Source organism: Myxocyprinus asiaticus, chromosome 46, assembly GCF_019703515.2.
Source record: "Myxocyprinus asiaticus isolate MX2 ecotype Aquarium Trade chromosome 46, UBuf_Myxa_2, whole genome shotgun sequence".
Lineage (NCBI taxonomy): Eukaryota > Metazoa > Chordata > Actinopteri > Cypriniformes > Catostomidae > Myxocyprinus > Myxocyprinus asiaticus.
In genome coordinates, this window is record NC_059389.1 from 3,925,615 (window position 1) to 3,945,124 (window position 19,510).

The 19,510-nt window shown below is 40.2% G+C and overlaps 1 protein-coding gene across 1 annotated transcript; it reads left to right on the forward strand.

Annotated features, from left to right (window-relative positions):
* The first annotated feature begins 3,717 nt into the window (after positions 1 to 3,717).
* LOC127435657 (uncharacterized) lies at positions 3,718 to 17,737 on the forward strand. The gene is given in 3 exon segments (XM_051689288.1): positions 3,718 to 3,821; positions 11,142 to 11,566; positions 11,568 to 17,737. Coding segments are annotated over 2 exon segments (1,839 nt in total). The 5' UTR covers positions 3,718 to 3,821; positions 11,142 to 11,143; the 3' UTR covers positions 12,984 to 17,737.
* Positions 17,738 to 19,510: the final 1,773 nt, after the last annotated feature.

A 19,510-nucleotide genomic window follows, 5' to 3' on the forward strand; every position in this document is an offset into this window, starting at 1 on the left:
TAATTTAAAGACATGAGAGGACTTGAAAATCAGAATCAGCTTTATTGCCAGATATGCTTACACATACAAGGAATTTGTCTTGGTGACAGAAACTTCCAGTACACAACAATACAACAAGATAGAGATAATAATAAAAAAAAATATATAAAAATAAATAAAAATAGAATAAAATAAAAATTGAATAGAAAATAAAGTATATATAGAATACACAATCAGACAATATATATATATATGCAGGGTTGGGAGGGTTACTTTAGAAATGTATTCCACTACAGATTACAGAATACATGCTGTAAAATGTAATTTATAACGTATTCTGTTAGATTACTCAAGGTCAGTAATGTAATCTAAATACTTTGGATTACTTCTTCAGCACTGGTAGATTTTTTCACTTGTTTTGACTATAAAAACTCTGCCAGTACAGTAAGACAAAATACACGTGTTAAAAATACATTCTCTGAAAAACCGAAATATCTTATGCAGTGTTGTTTCTAAAACAAGATCAAATTGATCTTGTTTTAAGGATTTTTAGATATTTTTACAGGAAAACAATACAAAAATTGTTATCAAGAATACGATTTTTGCTCTAATATCAAAGATCTTACTAGAAAAAAAGAAATTATGATCTAACGTGAATTTTCTTGATAAAAATATGATCATGTCTGGTAACATGTGCATGTAAAATGGCTAGAAATAGCATTTTAGCTTAGCGTAAAGCTGACAATTTACACAAGGTTTATTTCTTCTGCTCTAAACTTACTTCAAACGTACTTCTCTGTCTGCTCGTATGAATGTAACACATCATAAGAAAGTGTTTCACCGCTGTTCAAATGCACTTTGGATCACATCATTTATATGTATAAATGTTTTCCATCTGAAAGGACTAAATATTAAATGAAACAAATGACAATAAAATGCAAAGTAATCTCTTCAGTAATCAAAATACTTTTTGAATGTAACTGTATTTTAATTACCAATGATTTAAATTGTAACTGTAGTGGAATACAGTTACTTATATTTTGAATTTTAAATACGTAATCCTGTTACATGTATTCCGTTACTCCCCAACACTGCATATATACACTATCGGTCAAAAGTTTTGAAACACTTGACTGAAATGTTTCTCATGATCTTAAAAATCTTTTGATCTGAAGGTGTATGCTTAAATGTTTGAAATTAGTTTTGTAGACAAAAATATAATTGTGCCACCATATTAATTTATTTCATTATAAAACTAACATTTAATTAAAAAAAAAGTTTCTGAAATTGATGACTTGGACCAAATAATAAAGAAAAGCAGCCAATAAGTGCCCAACATAGATGGGAACTCCTTCAATACTGTTTAAAAATCATCCCAGGGTGATACCTCAAGAAGTTGGTTGAGAAAATGTCAAGAGTACATGTCTGCAAATTCTAGGCAAAGGGTGACTACTTTGAAGATGCTAAAATATAACACAGTTTTGATTTATTTTGGATTTTGTTTAGTCACAACATAATTCCCATAGTTCCATTTATGTTATTCCATAGTTTGATGACTTTACTATTATTCTAAAATGTGAAGAAAAATATATAATAAAGAATGAGTAAGTGTTTCAAAACTTTTGACCGGTAGTGTATATATATATATATATATATACTCACACACATACACACTCGTAGTGCAAATTTAAATACAAATTGGTTATGTACAGTGCAAGGGAATGTAATGGCAGAAGAGGGAGGATGTGTTGGATAATATAAAAAGACTAAACTGTGTATTGCACCTTAATTATTGCTCAATGGGGCAGTTTTAACTGTTAATGAGATGGATAGCCTGAGGGAAAAAACTGTTCCTGTGCCTGATGGTTCTGGTGCTCAGAGCTCTGAAGCGTCAGCCAGAAGGCAACAGTTCAAAAAGGTAATGGGCAGGGTGAGTGGGGTCCAGAGTGATTTTTCCAGCCTTTTTCCTCACTCTGGAAGTGTATAGTCCTTGAAGGGGGGGCAGGGGGCAACCAGTAATCTATTGGTTTGTCCTTTGTAGTCTTCTGATGTCTGATTTCATAGCTGAACCAAACCAGACAGTTATTGAAGTGCAGAGGACAGACTCAATGACTGTTGAGAAGAACTGTATCAGCAGCGCCTGTGGCAGGTTGAACTTCCTCAGCTGGCGAAGGAAGTACAACCTCTGCTGGGCCTTTTTCACAATGGAGTCAATGTGGGACTCCCACTTCAGGCCCTGTGAGATGGTAGTGCCCAGGAACCTGAATGACTCCACTGCTGCCACAGTGCTGTTTAGAATGGTGAGGGGGGTCAGTGTTGGGGTGTTTCTCCTAAAGTCCACTATGATCTCCACCGTTTTGAGCGTGTTCAGCTCAAGGTTGTTTTGACTGCACCAGACAGCCAGCTGTTCAACCTCCCTTCTGTATGCAGACTCATCGTCATCTTGGATGAGGCCGATGACATCTGTAAAAGTAGTGTAGTAGTGTCATCTGCAAACTTCAGGAGCTTGACAGAGGGGTCCTTGGCGATGCAGTCATTGGTGTAGAGGGAGAAGAGTAGTGGGGAGAGCGCACATCCCTGGGGGGCAGCAGTGCTGATTGTACAGGTGCTAGAAGTGAGTTTCCCCTGTCTCACAAGCTGCTGCCTGTCCATCAGAAAGCTGGTAATCCACTGACAGATAGACGTGGGAACAGAGAGTTGGTGTAATTTATTCTGGAGTATAGCTGGAATGATGGTGTTGAAAGCCGAACTGAAGTCCACAAAAAGGATCCTTGCATATGTCCCTGGTCTGTCCAGATGTTGCAGGATATGATGCAATCCCATGTTGACTGCATCACCACAGACCTGTTTGCTCGATAAGCAAATTGAAGGGGATCTAAAAAGAGTCCAGTGATGTCATTCAGGTGGGCCAACACCAGTCTCTCAAATGATTGAGTTGGGGGATGGTCTCTTGTAGTTAGTAATGTCTTTCAGGCCTCTCCAAACTGATGAAGGGTCGTTAGCTGAAAACTTGTTTTTCAGCTTCTCAGATTATCTTCTTTTATTCAGTTTGTTTCTGGCCTGATTGTACACGACTTTATCCCCACCTCTGTAAGCATCCTCTTTGGCCTGATGAAGCTGCCCGAGTTCCGCTGTAAACCATGGTTTGTCGTTGTTAAATGTTAAATAAGTCCTAGTAGGAATGCACATATCCTCACAGAAACTGATATATGATGTCACAGTATCTGTGAGCTTGTCCAGATTGGTGTCTGCAGCCTCAAAAACACTCCAGTCAATGCAGTCAAAGCAGGCTTGTAGTTCCAGCTCTGCTTCATTATTCCATCTCTTTACACTCCTTACTAAAGATTTAGCTGATTTTAGTTTCTGTCTGTAGGTTGGAAGAAGATGAACCAGATAGTGATCAGAGAGTTGTGATCATCCTTTATTGTTGTGTAGCAGTGATCCGGTATATTTCTGTCTCTGGTTGGGCATGTGATGTGCTGTTTGTATTTGGGCAGTTCACGTGTAGTATATGCATAGTATTTACATGGTAGCAATGACCCAAAATTAATGCTCTACTTTTGGCAGTAATGTGTTGTGTTTTTCTGTGTTTTATATTTTAACTTATTCGCATGGGTATTTGGTTTAAAAGCGCCAGCTAAATGAATAAATGTATGAAGTATTGTCTTACCAGAACCCGCCACACACACAATTCTGGTAAATGGTGTGACTGAAGGAGGAGTAGTGCCAGCGCGCATGCGCAGAGTAGGTCGTCTGGGGTACGCGCACTGGAAAGTTTCATCGTCACTAACGGCTGCGCGCATCCAAGGGACAACAATCACCGGGCTGAAATCAACAGAGAGGTACTGTGTCTGTTAAAACCCGTTTTATTTCTATAATACACATAGCCGGCTGTATATTAATTGTTTTATTATGTTTAGTGGTTCTGTATAATAACAGGCGCAGTTCACGGTCAGACGCCTAATAATAGTCCCGCTATTTGTGAATTTACGCGATTTCATTAAAATTAAATGTAAACAGGTCATAAATCAATGTCCATATTTACATATTATATACAATAAATTACTAACTCGCGATGTGTGCAATTGTATAATATGTTATATAAAAGTATATTAGAAAAATGGAAAATAAACAGTGGGCTGATGCTTAATTACACTGTATTGGGTGACACTTGGGTTTGATATTGTGTTATAATTATGTGTTATCAAGATAATGTGTTAGATGGATGTTTTTGAGCGCATCACGGATGGTGTAGTAAAGGCCTCCAAACAGTCACACACCCTCAACACAAATTACGTTCCCATCAACGTTTTCTGTGCACATTTTGCTGGATGGAAACACCAAGATGCGAATAAATCTCTAAGATGCGCATAAAAAAAATTATACGCTCGCTTGAGGTGGATAAATGTTTTATTCGATAAGAGAAATTTTCTAAGCATTTCTAAAAAATGCTTTTTAGTTTTTTAGTTGTTGCGCGTTTCAATTTACTGCGTCATGCGCATTATTTTAAAGGAGCCCGCCTATGTCTCATATAATGAGGCAAGGGCGTGGTTTCCTGGGGATATGGAGGGAGGGAGGTAATCCCCCCCCACCCCCCCAATAATCAAAACAAGCAAGTGCAGATAGACATGAAACTGTTCTTTTAATTCTTTCAAATAAATTATATAAAATCAAATAAATTATTAATGAACTGGCCAAAGAATTTAAAGGGGCAGTGTTAAATTAGAAAACATACATTTTGAAGGGGGCCTGGGTAGCTCAGTGGTAAAGACACTGGCTACCAGCCCTGGAGTTTGCTAGTTCAAATCCCAGGGTGTGCTGAGTGACTCCAGCCAGGTCTCCTAAGCAACCAAATTGGCCCGGTTGCTAGGGAGGGTAGAGTGACATGGGGTAACCTCCTCGTGGTCGCTATAATGTGGCTCGTTCTCGGTGGGGCGCGTGGTGAGTTGGGCGTGGTTGCCGCGGTGGATGGCATGAAGCCTCCACACGCGCTATGTCTCCATGGCAACACGCTCAACAAGCCACGTGATAAGATGTGCAGGTTGACGATCTCAGACGCGGAGGTAACTGGGATTCGTCCTCCACCACCCGGACTGAGGCGAATCACTAAGTGACCACAAGGACTTAGAGCACATTGGGGATTGGGCATTCCAAATTGGGAGAAAAAAAAAAAGAAAACATACATTTTAACATTAGGCATTACATTTAGATTTTAAATTCACTATTGTTTTATATAGAATTGTTCTGTAGTCTATACAGTATTTAACACAGTTACATCAGAAGTAACTAATTAAATTACTGAAAAATTAAGAGTAATCCCTTACTTTACTTTTTCAATGGAAAAGTAATTTAATTACAGTAATTAATTACTTAGTAATGCATTACACCCAACACTGATCAGATATTACATTTATTCTGCGGTGTCTCGTGGATGCACTTATATAAAATGAGAAGCTCTGCAAATAAAACTGTCCCCAAAGCAGGGAGAGGTCATTCAGCTGCTCCATCATGACGAGGCGCAGTGGATGGAAACGCGCAACAATTCCGTATTTTCTCAAGTCTAATTTTTAGAAATGTGCTTCAAAAATGTGAAACATTTATAATGGAAACACATTTACAGAATAAACTCCTACTGAATTTGTTAGGAATAAAAGATGCGCAACAAAAAGGTCATGTGACTGAATAATTCGTTCATTACTGGATTAACCAGTGGACCAATCATCGCATCTGAAATGTTGCTCCAGTGTTCTGAAATATTCGGTTTCTGAGATTTTTGGTTGCACTGGTCAGAGCATTCCACTGATATATATATATATAGAACTGGATCGCTGATGCAACAGTAAATTGCCAGCAGGAGGTGACGTCACCGGAAGTGTTTGAGGTGCCATCTTGGTATGCCCAAACTGCCATAGAGCATCAATGACTGACAGGCGAAAACACCCATTTCACTGTCTCTGACCTGCGGATACGACAGTTGCGTTTCGCCCTCTAGTGACAATCATGTGTAATGTTTATTTAGCTTGTTATGGATAAAATTCGTCATGAGGGAGAAGATATACGCCAATCGCGATGTCAGAGCATTCACCTGCCCGGGTGTTCAGTCTATCAGTGCAGCACAACAATCACCAAAGGAAGCAGCAAAACTGTCCTCAAGTTGTAATGGAAGTAGGAAAAGCTGTAATGTCTACTTGTTTAAGGTGACAATACGTCCTTACCCCCAAAAGGCATTTAAAAAAGTAAGACTGGGATTTCTAAATCACCTTAAATGGCCAGGATTTGCTTGTTTTCACATTGAAGTGCTCTCTGTAGTCATACATGGATACATACGTGTTTGTCGGGGGGCCTGGGTAGCTCAGCGAGTAAAGACGCTGACTACCACCCCTGGAGTCACGAGTCCAGGGAGTGCTGAGTGACTCCAGCCAGGTCTCCTAAGCAACCAAATTGGCCCGGTTACTAGGGAGGGTAGAGTCACATGGAGTAATCTCCTCGTGTTCACTATAATGTGCTTCTCGCTCTCGGTGGGGCGCGTGGTGAGTTGTGCGTGGATGGCGCAGAGAATAGCGTGAAGCATCCACATGCACTATGTCTCCACGGTAACAAGCCACGTGATAAAATGCACGGATTGACGCGGAGGCAACTGAGATTTGTTGGATTGAGGCGAGTCACTACGCCACCACGAGGACTTAGAGCGCATTTAGAATTGGGCATTCCAAATTGGGGAAAAATAGGAAAGAAAATTAAAATAAATAAATAAATAAATTATGTGTTTGTTTGCCATTTAAATCTAGCGTATCAATTTAATTTTAACCAGCTTTGCATGTCTCCCTCTCTGCTCATGTGATAGAGGGAGAGAGAGTGCGCTCTAATTCAAGTGACCACGAAAAAAAGGCACTTTTTGACAAGTAACTCTGAACAAACACTTCGATATTCACAGTAAATAAGTCTGAAAATGTCTGTTTGTATCTTACCTCAGTTTCAGTGAACTTGTTTACATTCAGCTGATCTGTTCGCTGATGAAGTTTGTTAGAGGTGGATACTGTTTGATTTGATTCGGAATTTCAAGAAACATCTTATTACCATGAAAGCACGCATACATCACCCAGACATCTATTTGATGTGTGTGTTTACATCTGGAAGACGTTTTACGTTGTTTGCTCATCTGTAGTAAGAATGTCTTGGATGTTAGTAAGACATTCAGCAGATGTCTTTAAACGTTTATGATTTGGAATGTTTGTAAATCTGATATTTTTAAGATGTTTAGCAGATGTTAACTAAAATGCATGCTTTCTAGATTAAATGAAATGCTTTCTAGATGAAAAGATCTAAAATAGACATCTCGGAGATATATGTGTGCCTTCTGGGTAGTCTCTCTTTAAGTATGACACAGTTTAAAGTCCCTGTGAAGTGCCTTGATGAGCGCAGTTTATTGTTTTGACGTATTTCCTGCTGAAACAGGAAGTGGGGGTGGGACATGTCCAATGCAAATAAATGAGAAACTAGTGAGTAAAAGATCATATCCATGTTTTCAATTACAATACACTAAGCATAAACAATAAAGAACACTTTCTCATTCCAAGAAACCTCTGGGTGCACAAAAAATATAAATAAACTCCAGCAATTTTCCTCGCGTCCAGCCCCGCGTTGGTGTGTCCCATTCAGAAGTAATCATCCCTATGCCCTATTCCCTTCGAAGACAATTACTTTCCACTTTGAGAGCTTCAGATGGCTGAAAGGTGAAAATGGTCAGTCAGAATTCACTGTTTAAGCGATTGTTATTGGAAAATCTGTTTGGAACGACCCTACAGCATGGATTGTGCTACCTTCAAAGTGCCCTGTGAATTAAACACATTAAAACACAGCCAGACGCGCTGAACAGGGGAGAGAGTATTCTCGTTCTAGAAAGCATTTGATTGGACAAGGTTAATCAACCTCGTTGTCTTTTTAGCCAGAAGAGAGAGACTGTAGATTGTAAATTTGTATATTTTCTGAAAACAAATTTTGTCAACGTTTAGAAGTACACTGGCATATAGATGACTTTAAAGCTAATTGATATGGACTAAAAGCATCCAAACTTTCATTTTGATTTCACAGGGTCTTTAACTTGCTAGTTGCCATGGATACATACAGTTGTGCTCAAAAGTTTGCATACCCTGGCAGAAATTGTGAAGTTTTGGCATTGATTTTGAAAATATGACTGATCATGCAAAAAACTGTCTTTTTTTTAAGGATAGTGATCATATGAAGCCATTTATTATCACATAGTTGTTTGGCTCCTTTTTAAATCATAATGATAACAGAAATCACCCAAATGGCCCTGATCAAAAGTTTACATACCCTTGAATGTTTGGCCTTGTTACAGACACACAAGGTGACACACACAGGTTTAAATGGCAATTAAAGGTTAATTTCCCACACCAGTGGCTTTTAAAATTGCAATTAGTGTCTGTATATAAATAGTCAATGAGTTTGTTAGCTCTCACGTGGATGCACTGAGCAGGCTAGATACTGAGCCATGGGGAGCAGAAAGGAACTGTCAAAAGATCTGCGTAACAAGGTAATGGAACTTTATAAAGTTGGAAAACGATATAAAAAGATATCCAAAGCCTTGAAAATGCCAGTCAGTACTGTTCAATCACTTATTAAGAAGTGGAAAATTCGGGGATCTCTTGATACCAAGCCAAGGTCAGGTAGACCAAGAAAGATTTCAGCCACAACTGCCAGAAGAATTGTTCAGGATACAAAGAAAAACCCACAGGTAACCTCAGGAGAAATACAGGCTGCTCTGGAAAAAGATGGTGTGGTTGTTTCAAGGAGCACAATACGACGATACTTGAACAAAATGAGCTGCATGGTCGAGTTGCCAGAAAGAAGCCTGTACTGCGTCAGTGCCACAAAAAAGCCCGGTTACAATATGCCCGACAACACCTTGACACGCCTCACTAGCACACTGTAATTTGGAGTGACGCTCTTGGACTTTCCAGCATGACAATGACCCTAAGCACAAGGCCAAGTTGACCCTCCAGTGGTTACAGCAGAAAAAGGTGAAGGTTCTGGAGTGGCCATCACAGTCTCCTGACCTTAATATCATCGAGCCACTCTGGGGAGATCTCAAACGTGCAGTTCATGCAAGACGACCAAAGACTTTGCATGACTTGGAGGCATTTTTCCAAGATGAATGAGCAGCTATACCACCTGCAAGAATTTGGGGCCACATAGACAACTATTACAAAAGACTGCACGCTGTCATTGATGCTAAAGGGGGCAATACACAGTATTAAGAACTAAGGGTATGCAGACTTTTGAACAGGGGTCATTTCATTTTTTTCTTTGTTGCCATGTTTTGTTTTATGATTGTGCCATTCTGTTATAACCTACAGTTGAATATGAATCCCATAAGAAATAAAAGAAATGTGTTTTGCCTGCTCACTCATGTTTTCTTTAAAAATGGTACATATATTACCAATTCTCCAAGGGTATGCAAACTTTTCAGCACAACTGTACATGAAATGCTATTTAGTGAAAAATACTTTTCAGACAATTTGTGAACAAGCCAATTTAATAAGATCATTAGAAAAAAAATGTCATCACAAAAGAAAAAAAAAATTGAGATTATCTGGTTGTTTGATAACAAAACACTGTTCTCCATCTAAAAGGCATTTACATGGCTTTACATTTTGTCTGATTATTACAGCTAAAATGTGTAATTTCGTGTCACCTGATGGAATTGCAAAACTAATAATTGTTTTGAAACTGGTTTACCAAATATCAATCTACAAATGTCTTATTTGTAGTTTGCTCACCATATTAGGCTGGGATAGGCCAAAATATATTACTATCGATAAAACTGTACACTTTAGCTGTAAGCATTATTAATTATTAATGGATTACCAGCTTTCTGGCGGACAGGCAGCAGCTTGTGAGACAGGGGAAATTCATTTCCAGCACCTGTACAATCAGCACTGGTGCCCCCCAGGGATGTGCCCTCTCCCCACTACTCTTCTCCCTCTACACCAATGACTGCATCGCCAAGGACCCCTCTGTCAAGCTCCTGAAGTTTGCAGACGACACTACTGTCATCGGCCTCATCCAAGATGACGATGAGTCTGCATACAGAAGGGAGGTTGAACAGCTGGCTGTCTGGTGCAGTCAAAACAACCTTGAGCTGAACACGCTCAAAACGGTGGAGATCATAGTGGACTTTAGGAGGAACACCCCAACACTGACCCCCCTCACCATTCTAAACAGCACTGTGGCAGCAGTGGAGTCATTCAGGTTCCTGGGCACTACCATCTCACAGGACCTGAAGTGGAAGACCCACATTGACTCCATTGTGAAAAAGGCCCAGCAGAGGTTGTACTTCCATCGCCAGTTGAGGAAGTTCAACCTGCCACAGGCGCTGCTGATACAGTTTTACTCAGCAGTCATTGAGTCTGTCCTTTGCACTTCAATAACTGTCTGGTTTGGTTCAGCTACGAAATCAGACATCAGAAGGCTACAAAGGACAATTCGGACTGCTGACCCCCCCCCCCACGTTTCAAGAACTATATACTTCCAGAGTGAGGAAAAAGGCTGGAAAAATCACTCTGGACCCCACTTACCCTGCCCATTACCTTTTTGAACTGTTGCCTTCTGGCTGACGTTTCAGAGCACTGAGGACCAGAACCGTCAGGCACAGGAACAGTTTTTCCCTCAGGCTATCCATCTCATGAACAGTTAAAACTGCCCCATTGAACAATAACTAAGTGCAATACACAGTTTTGTCTTTTTTTATATTCATCCAACACATCCAACCTCTTCTGCCATTTCATTCCTCTGGGAAAAAAAAACAAAAAAACATTTGCACTGTACATAACAGGTAACAGATTTGTATTAAATTGCACTACGTATGTGTATATGTATGTATGTGTGTGTCTGTGTATGTACTTATGTGTATAACAATTTTTTATTATTATCTATGTCTTGCTGCTGTTTTTGTATTGTTTTTGTATTGTTGTACACTGGAAGCTCCTGTCACCAAGACAAATTCCTTGTATGTGTAAGCATACTGGGCAATAAAGCTGATTCTGATTCTAATGTAAAGCATACCTCAATTGACAAATAATATTACCATGACATTTTGCGAATGTTCTCCTACACTATTCATTGAATCTCTCTTTCCACAGAAATGGGTCATCTAACAGTACTGTTCCTCTTGGCTCTTGTGGTCTCCATTGTGGCCGAACGAGGTGGGGGTAATAAAGGTGGAGTCAGCTGGGGCAAAACTGGTGGTAGCTCAAACAAAGGTGGAACCAGCACCGGAAACCGAGGCAGCAGCAGCAAAACTAAAGGCACCTCATCAAAAGGGTCACACTCATCCCCAGGAAACTACCCTCGCCAACCTCAAGTACCAAATCAGAATCCACCTGCCTACCCTGGCACAGGAGGCGGGTATCCTAACCAAGGCCGTGGTGTCCCAGCGCAAGGCGGTGTCCCAGCGCAAGGCGGTTACCCAGCGCAAGGCAGTTACCCAGCGCAAGGCGGTGTCCCAGCGCAAGGCGGTGTCCCAGCACAAGGCCGATACCCAGCGCAAGGCGGATACCCAGCGCAAGGCGGAGTACCCGGCGCAAGGCGGATACCCGGCGCAAGGCGGATACCCGGCGCAAGGCGGTTACCCGGCGCAAGGCCGTTACCCGGCGCAAGGCGGATACCCGGCGCAAGGCGGTTACCCGGCGCAAGGCGGATACCCGGCGCAAGGCGGTTACCCGGCACAAGGCGGTTACCCGGCGCAAGGCGGTTACCCGGCGCAAGGCCGATACCCGGCACAAGGTGGATACCCAGCGCAAGGTGGATACCCAGGTGGAGGATCATATCCAGGCACAGGTGGTTCTTACCCCAACAGGTACCCTGGACAAGCCGGAGGGCAAGGAAACCCCTACCCAGTTGGAGGCTCTTATCCAGGGTATCCAAGCCGAGGGGGTTCCTACCCTGGTGGGGGTGTGGCAGGAGCAGGTGCAAATCCAGGTGCTGCCCAGTACCCTTACTGGAACCCCAATAACAAAATCATGAGCCCAGGCTATGGTGGCAACTACGGTGCTCAAGGGCACGGTTATGGTGGTGGCAGATCACCTTTTGCCCAGTCAGTGCAGAACATGGGTATGGCCCCTTCTTACAAATCAAAGGGATTTGGCAAGCAGGCAGTTATGGCTGCTGGTGTCGGAGCGGTGGCCGGCATGGCTCTGGGGTATGGCCTTGGGAGTTTCCCCCGCCCCCGTTTTAATTTCCACAGCCCGCAGGAGGAATACTACTATAATAACTACATGTATAAACGTTATGGCCAAACACCCTCTAACGGTAATGTGAATCAGAATGAGAACACCAACCCTCAAGGTGGCATGCCAGGTGAATCTGGATCAACCTCTGTGGGTCAAGGAAAGGGTAACCCTTATGATATCTTCCAGAATCCTCCACCTCAGTCCTATGACAGCTTCATGGACAAATGTATAAAGAGGACAGACTTGCTGCGAAATGAAGGCAGATCAAGAAGATCCATGGATTTCTCTGTGCCTCAAGTTCCACCTGGTGTCGAAGAAATTACAGCCAAAGATGATAGTACCAACGTTGCTCAAGAAAATGCCACAAGCAACAGCAGTACCATTGAAAGAGCAATGTCAGAAACCAGTACAGATGTCCCATCGTTTGAAACCACAAAGCTGTCCGAAACACAGAGTCAACCTCAAAGACAGACTCAGGACAGTGCAGCAGAGGAAGCCAAGGAAGACGACGATACCGTGAGCATTATGGAGATTGGCTATCCTGTTCTAATTGAGCAAATGAAGGCACGGCGTTGTGTTGAGCTGTATATGGTCTACGCAGAACAGCATGCAGAAAAACAGATGCAACAACGCAGTAACGTTGACAATCAAAACAAAAGCGGCAGTGGTAACCTGCATGGACTTCTTGGCCATGGAGTCATGCTACTCCTTACTAGTATTCTGTCTGCTATCTTCAGTTCCCTGTTACATTGACATTACTGACATTCTGGAAAGGGTTGCAGGTGAAGCCATTGAGGCAAAAGTGTGAAAATATGAATGAGAAATATCGTGAACGCCCATCATATTTTATTTGAGGAAGTCATCTTGAATGTTTATAGCATAACAAAATGGTACTCTTGTTTTGAGTTACTACTTGAAGAGTCAACTGAAAGTACTGACAATTCTCACAATGACTACAATGGATTGTTTCTCTTCCAGCATGAGCCACCTTTGACATTATCATTGTTGTTAAAGGAATATTCCGGGTTCAATACAAGTTAAGCTAAATCGACAGCATTTGTGGCATAATGTTGATTACCACAAAAAATAATTTCGACTTGTCCGTACTTTTCTTTAAAAAAGCAAAAATTGATGTTGCGGTGAGGCACTTACAATGGAAGTGAATGGGACCAATTCTTTAAAGGGTTTAAAGGCAAAAATGTGAAGCTTATAATTTTCATAAAACCACAATAATTCTTCTATTAAAACTTATGTATTATTTAAGCTGTAAAGTTGTTAAAATCATAATTTTTTACAGTCCTTTTTTTTTAAGGTTTGTTGACATTACATCATCATTTACATTTACATTTATTCATTTGGCAGACGCTTTTATCCAAAGCGACTTACAAGAGAGGAAAACATAAGCGAATCATCTTAGGAGACAGTGGTATGAAAAGTGCTGTATTACAAAGTATCACTAGCATCATAATAGTATTCAAAACAGAATAAAGTGCAACAGAAATTATTATTATTTTTTTTTTTAATGACTGGTTAAGTGCTCATGGAAAAGATGATGGCAATGAAGTTGTAAAATTGGATATATCTTTATTTTATGAAACTAAAATCATGTTATCACACATATTGTTTATGTCTTGTGGCTATACTTTTGAAATGGTGAGTATTTTAATGTTTACAGTTTGGCCCCATTGACTTCCAATGTAAGTGCCTCAGTGTAACCCAGATTTGTGCTTTTTTTAAAGAAAAGGGAAATTCAAAATTCATTTTTGTGGCAATCAATATTATATCACAAATGCTTTCGATTGATCTCAACTTGTATTGAACCCGGATTATTCCTTTAAACACATTTCATAATTGTAACACTTTCCAAGATTTGAAAATGTTAGCATACACTGCATTTTCTTTTTCTGAAACATTCCTATTACTGGTACCACGCATGTGATTTTGTACACACTTTACTAACTTCCTTTCCAAGACAGCATATTGCATGAAAGCTCTTTTATCCCCACTTTATACTAAAAGATGCATGGTATTTGGGTATCACCCATTGTATTCCACTGGCAACAGTTCTAGAGACAAACCAGCCATTACTATAATTTTTGTATGACATGAGAAGGTGGTTTCCAGTTCTGTTCTCATGACCACACTTCTACTTGTGTAGTACATGTTGAAAATCATGTGTTAGTGATTTTCCTTTTTAATGTTTGAACTGATAACTTACTGATTAACTTTCTACTGACTCAATTTTATTTTTATTAAGTTCTTATAGTTTTTTATAGTTTTTTCGTAGCTCTCCACTGTTTGTTTTATTTAAGTTTTAGTTCATCTGTGTGATCATATCTGTTTGGTTTTAACTCAATACATATGATAATATAAATAAACTGGTTCTATGACATAGGAACACAGTACATTTAATGCATCTTGTTATGCTCTACAAAGCTGTAGTGTCCTTGAGATAATGTATCATTTTTATATGAAGTTGGACATTTATCAAAAGCTTGTTGCTCTGAAAAATATTGTTAAAAACAGATTATCAACCCAGTTTAGCCATTTACTAAATCATTTACCTAGATGGACTGTGGCAACTCCTGGATGAGCAGCAGAAGGCAATGCTTAACACCTTATTGTTACTCATCCGCATATGTAATGTTGTGCTTTTGAGATGTTGTGAATGTTTAAAGTGTTGATAATGTTACTATCACTGAGAGTAAAACTATTATACACCTTAGTTGCTTGATTGTCTCTTTGCATTTTATATTTTAAATGGAAGGTATATGACAAAACATCATACATACAGTGCATTCAGAAATGTATGCAGATCCCTTCATTTTTTCACATTTTGTTATGTTGCAGCCTTATGCTAAAATGCTTTAAATTATTTTTTCCACATCAATGTACACTCCATACTCCATAATGACAAAGCAAAAAACAGATTTTTAATATGTTTGCAAGTTTATTAAAAAGACAAAATTAAATATCACATAAGTATTCAGACCCTTTGCTATGACACTTGAAATTTAGCTCAGGTGCATCCCATTTCTCTGGATCATCTTTGAGATGTATCTACACTTTGATTGGAGTAAACCTGTGGCAAATTAAATTGATTGGACATGATCTGGAAAGGCACACACCTGTCTATATAAGGGCTCACAGCTGAAAATGCATATCAGAGCAAAAACCAAGCCATGAGGTCAAAGGAACTGCCTGCAGAGCTCAGAGACAGGATTGTGTCGAGGCACAGATCTGGGGAAGGCTACAAAACATTTTCGGCTGTATTGAAGGTTCTCAAGACCACAGTGGCCTCCATAATTTGGAACAACTAGGTCTCTTCCTAAAGCTGGCCACCTGGCCAAACTGAGCAATCGGGGGAGAAGGGCCATGGTAAGAGAGGTGACCAAGAACCCGAAGGTCACTCTGGTTCAGCTCTAGAGATCATGTGTGGAGATGGGAGAAACTTGCAGAAGGACAACCATCACTGCAACACTCCACCGATCTGGGCTTTATGGCAGAGTGGCCAGATGGAAGACTCTCCTCAGTGCAAGACACATACAAAAGCACCTGAAGGACTCTCAGACTGTGAGAAACCAGATTCTCTAGTCTGATGAAATGAAGATTTAACTTTTTGGCCTCAATTCCAGGCGTCATGTCTGGATAAAACCAGGCACCGCTCATCACCTGTGCAATACCATCCCATCAGCATCATGCTGTGGGGTGTTTTTCAGTTGCAGGGACTGGGGGACTGGTCAGGGTTGAAGGAAAGCTGAAAGCAGCAAAATACAGAGATATCCTTAATGAAAACCTGGTCCAGAGTGCTCAGGACCTCAGACTGGGCTGAAGGTTCACCTTCCAGCAGGACAATGACCATAAGCACACAGCCAAGACAATGCAAGAGTGGCTTAGGGACAACTCTGTGAATGTCCTTGAGTGGCTTGAACCCAATAGAACATCTCTGGAGAGACCTGAAAATGGCTGTCCACCAACAGTCCCCATCCAACCTGACAGAGCTTGAGAGGACCTGCAGAGAACAATAGCAGAAAATCAGGTGTGCAAAGCTTGTCACATCATACCCAAGAAGACTTGAGGCTCTAATTGCTGCCAAAGGTGTTTCAACTAAGTACTGAATTAAGGGTCTGAATACTTATGTCAATGTGATATTTCAGTTTTGTTTTTTGTTTTTTTATAAATTTGCAAAGTTATCAAAAATCTGGCTTTTGCTTTGTCATTATGGGGTATGGAGTGTAGATTGATGTGAAAGAAATAATAATTTAAAGCATTTTAACATAAGGGTGCAATATAAAATGTGAAAAAAATTAAGGGGTCTGAATACTTTCTGAATGCACTGTATGACACTTCTCAGCGGCCGTTCACACGGAACATGTTTTTGTATCTGTCTGCACTGTTTTTCAATTGTCCTTTGCCCACTTTACACTGCCCATATTTAATGTACATTTCTGCTGTACTGGTAGGCCACAGCGCAACAAATGGAGTTTTATAAACTAGGTTCGGGAGGAGCAAGGTCATTTAATCTGACCAATCACATCGCCAGAGTAAGCATATATAAACAGCCGCTTACCTCTACGTGGCGTCGAGTCTTCTGGCATTACGCCCCATCCATACTCGAAGATGTCTTAGGAACTCCCCACAACAGCCCATCGAACATAGGATCTCTCTGTCTCTCCCAACACCATTCCTCAACTTCCACCAGTGATTCAAGGCCACCAAGCTTCACCTTCGGATACGTCTTCTCCTAGGCGCCGCCGCCGGATTATTTCTTCTCCCCCTCCCTCAAAAGCTTCACATACCTCCTCATCTAATGCTTCTTCCATGTCTGATCACCAGTCCATCCACAGTATAGCAAAATAGACTGTCAATGGATTTAGACACGCTCTTGCAGTCGCAGACATCACATACCCTCGGTGTGCAAACAAAGCTCAGCTCCATGATTTGCTAGCCGCCTCTAAACGCGGCGACTTACCCGCCCCTCCAACTTCTCCTCCACCTGCTTAACATTCTAAATTGACAGTCCTCCAGCAAAAATCTACAGAAATCCATGGAAATCTGACACAGCCATCCAGCTCCAGCGGATGACCCCAAACACTAAGAGAAACACCTGTAATGAGTACAAGGGTTAGTGTGATAATATAGTGCCATCTAAAAAACATACAAAAATGTCAAAAGTACTTTTGTGCAATTTATTTATTTGTACATATATTTACAAGACTACTGTAGCATTTCTCAGTTTTTATTTTACATAAAGCAATTTGTTACATTTATACATTTAAAGTAAGCATACTTAGTGACCCAGAGGCATTTGGCCCACCACTTTTAAATCTTTGACTGTTTGAGCTTGTGTTAATGGCGACACTAACAATGTGGTGCTGTCCAGAGTGCTGAAGTGTTGTTACCAAATATATGAGCAGATCTTATCATTTTGAACAATTAATTCATTGTTGTACCATAAATGCACCCCTTTTCGTGCAAAAATAAATAAATCAAATTTAAAAATCAAACTTGGACGTCTAAACGTTAATCACCTGCACACTTTTATTTTATAGCATTTAATCAACTAAAAAGCAGATTATCAGTGGATAGGTACATATATTCACAAGAAACTGCAGCATAGGTTGTACATACAGCACAATGTCTATCTTGGCACTCTAAAAGGCCCTTTCTCATGTGAAGTGTTATAACATTCTTATAGGACTTTTACAAATTTGCCTAAAAAGCAATAATGCATTTGCCCTAATTATGTGACACTGGTTCCACATATTCCATGTACTTGCTTGTTTTTATTGTTTGGTTACCTCCTCCCCATCCTCCCTGGAATCTACGCCTATGCTCCCACTGAAAAAAATTATTTACATGACTTTTCCAATTGTTAATTAAATAATTTTTAGAGCAATTTCTAGCCAATGAAATATTTTTTGAGCTGAGCATGCCAAGAAGAACATGTTTAAAGTTACTAATTCATTTACTTAATTATAAACACTTTAGACATTTCAATTAGTTTTGACTGTTTCTAAATTTCCTGATATTTTCAATTTTTCCATGACTGTGGGTTCCCTAAGTGCACATGTAAGTGTGCGATAGAAGGTTTACCTTTTTTCTTACAGCTTGCTGTTCTCCAGACTTTAGTTAATATTGTGCCTAAGTGAAGAACTGCCCCTGAAATACAGTAATGGGGTAGTAACTGTGTTGAGATGTGCCAAAATGCACAGAGGGTCTGTAACCCTCATTTTTGAACATATAGCATGAAGCACCCATTAATTTACACCCATAAATATTTTAAAGCAGGCCATGATGGTCTCCTTGCAATGCTCACAGAAAGAATATTCTGTGTTTAATACAAGTGCTCTATGACAGCATTTGTGGCATAATATTGATTACCACAAAAAATTATTTCGAATCGTAAAATGGCAAAAATTGAGGTTACAGTGAGGCACTTACAGTGGAAGTCAATGGGGCCAATTTTTGGAAGTTTTAAGGCAGAAATTTGAAGCTTATCATTTACATAAAAGCACTTACATCCATTCTTCTGGTAAAACTTGTTTATTATTTGAGCTGCAAATTTGTTTAAATCATAGTGTCAGTCATGTCAGTTTCAGGGTTTACGCCGCCGCAATGTCAACAAATTTGTAAAATTGGCTCTAACTTTACACAGAATAGCAAGCAATTTTTATCACATTAAAATAATGTTAGCACACATATTGTTTACATCTAGCGGCTATACTTTTGAAACAGTATTTTAACGTTTACGGATTGACCCTGTTCACTTCCATTGTAAGTTTACCCAAGAATCTATCCCACCATTTCGGACCTCCATATCATAGACCACGAGACAATCACAATTTTTGTAAGAAAAGGAGGAACGAGTCATAATTAGTTTTGTGGTAATCAACATTATGCCACAAATGCTGTTGATTGAAATTAACTTATGTTTAACCCGGAATAATGCTTTAAGTCAAGGGCGCAGCAGCCGCAGTGGACGTGGGGGACACGTCCCCCGCATGAGTCACGTCCTCAGCGCATGAGTCTTCATTAAGTTATGCTTTTTATATTATGTTTGTGAGGTAATAGTTTGGTCGGTTGTTTTTGCCAATTTAAGCAGATTACTAGATGTGTCTTCATTTTATTTATTTCTCCCAATTTGGAATGCCCAATTCCCACTACTTATTAGGTCCTTGTGGTGGCACAGTGTAGAGTCGAGGAGGGCGGGGCCGGGCTGGAATGATGCACGCCCGGTCCCCAATCAGCCTGATGGGGCGCGCGAGGGATAAATGCGG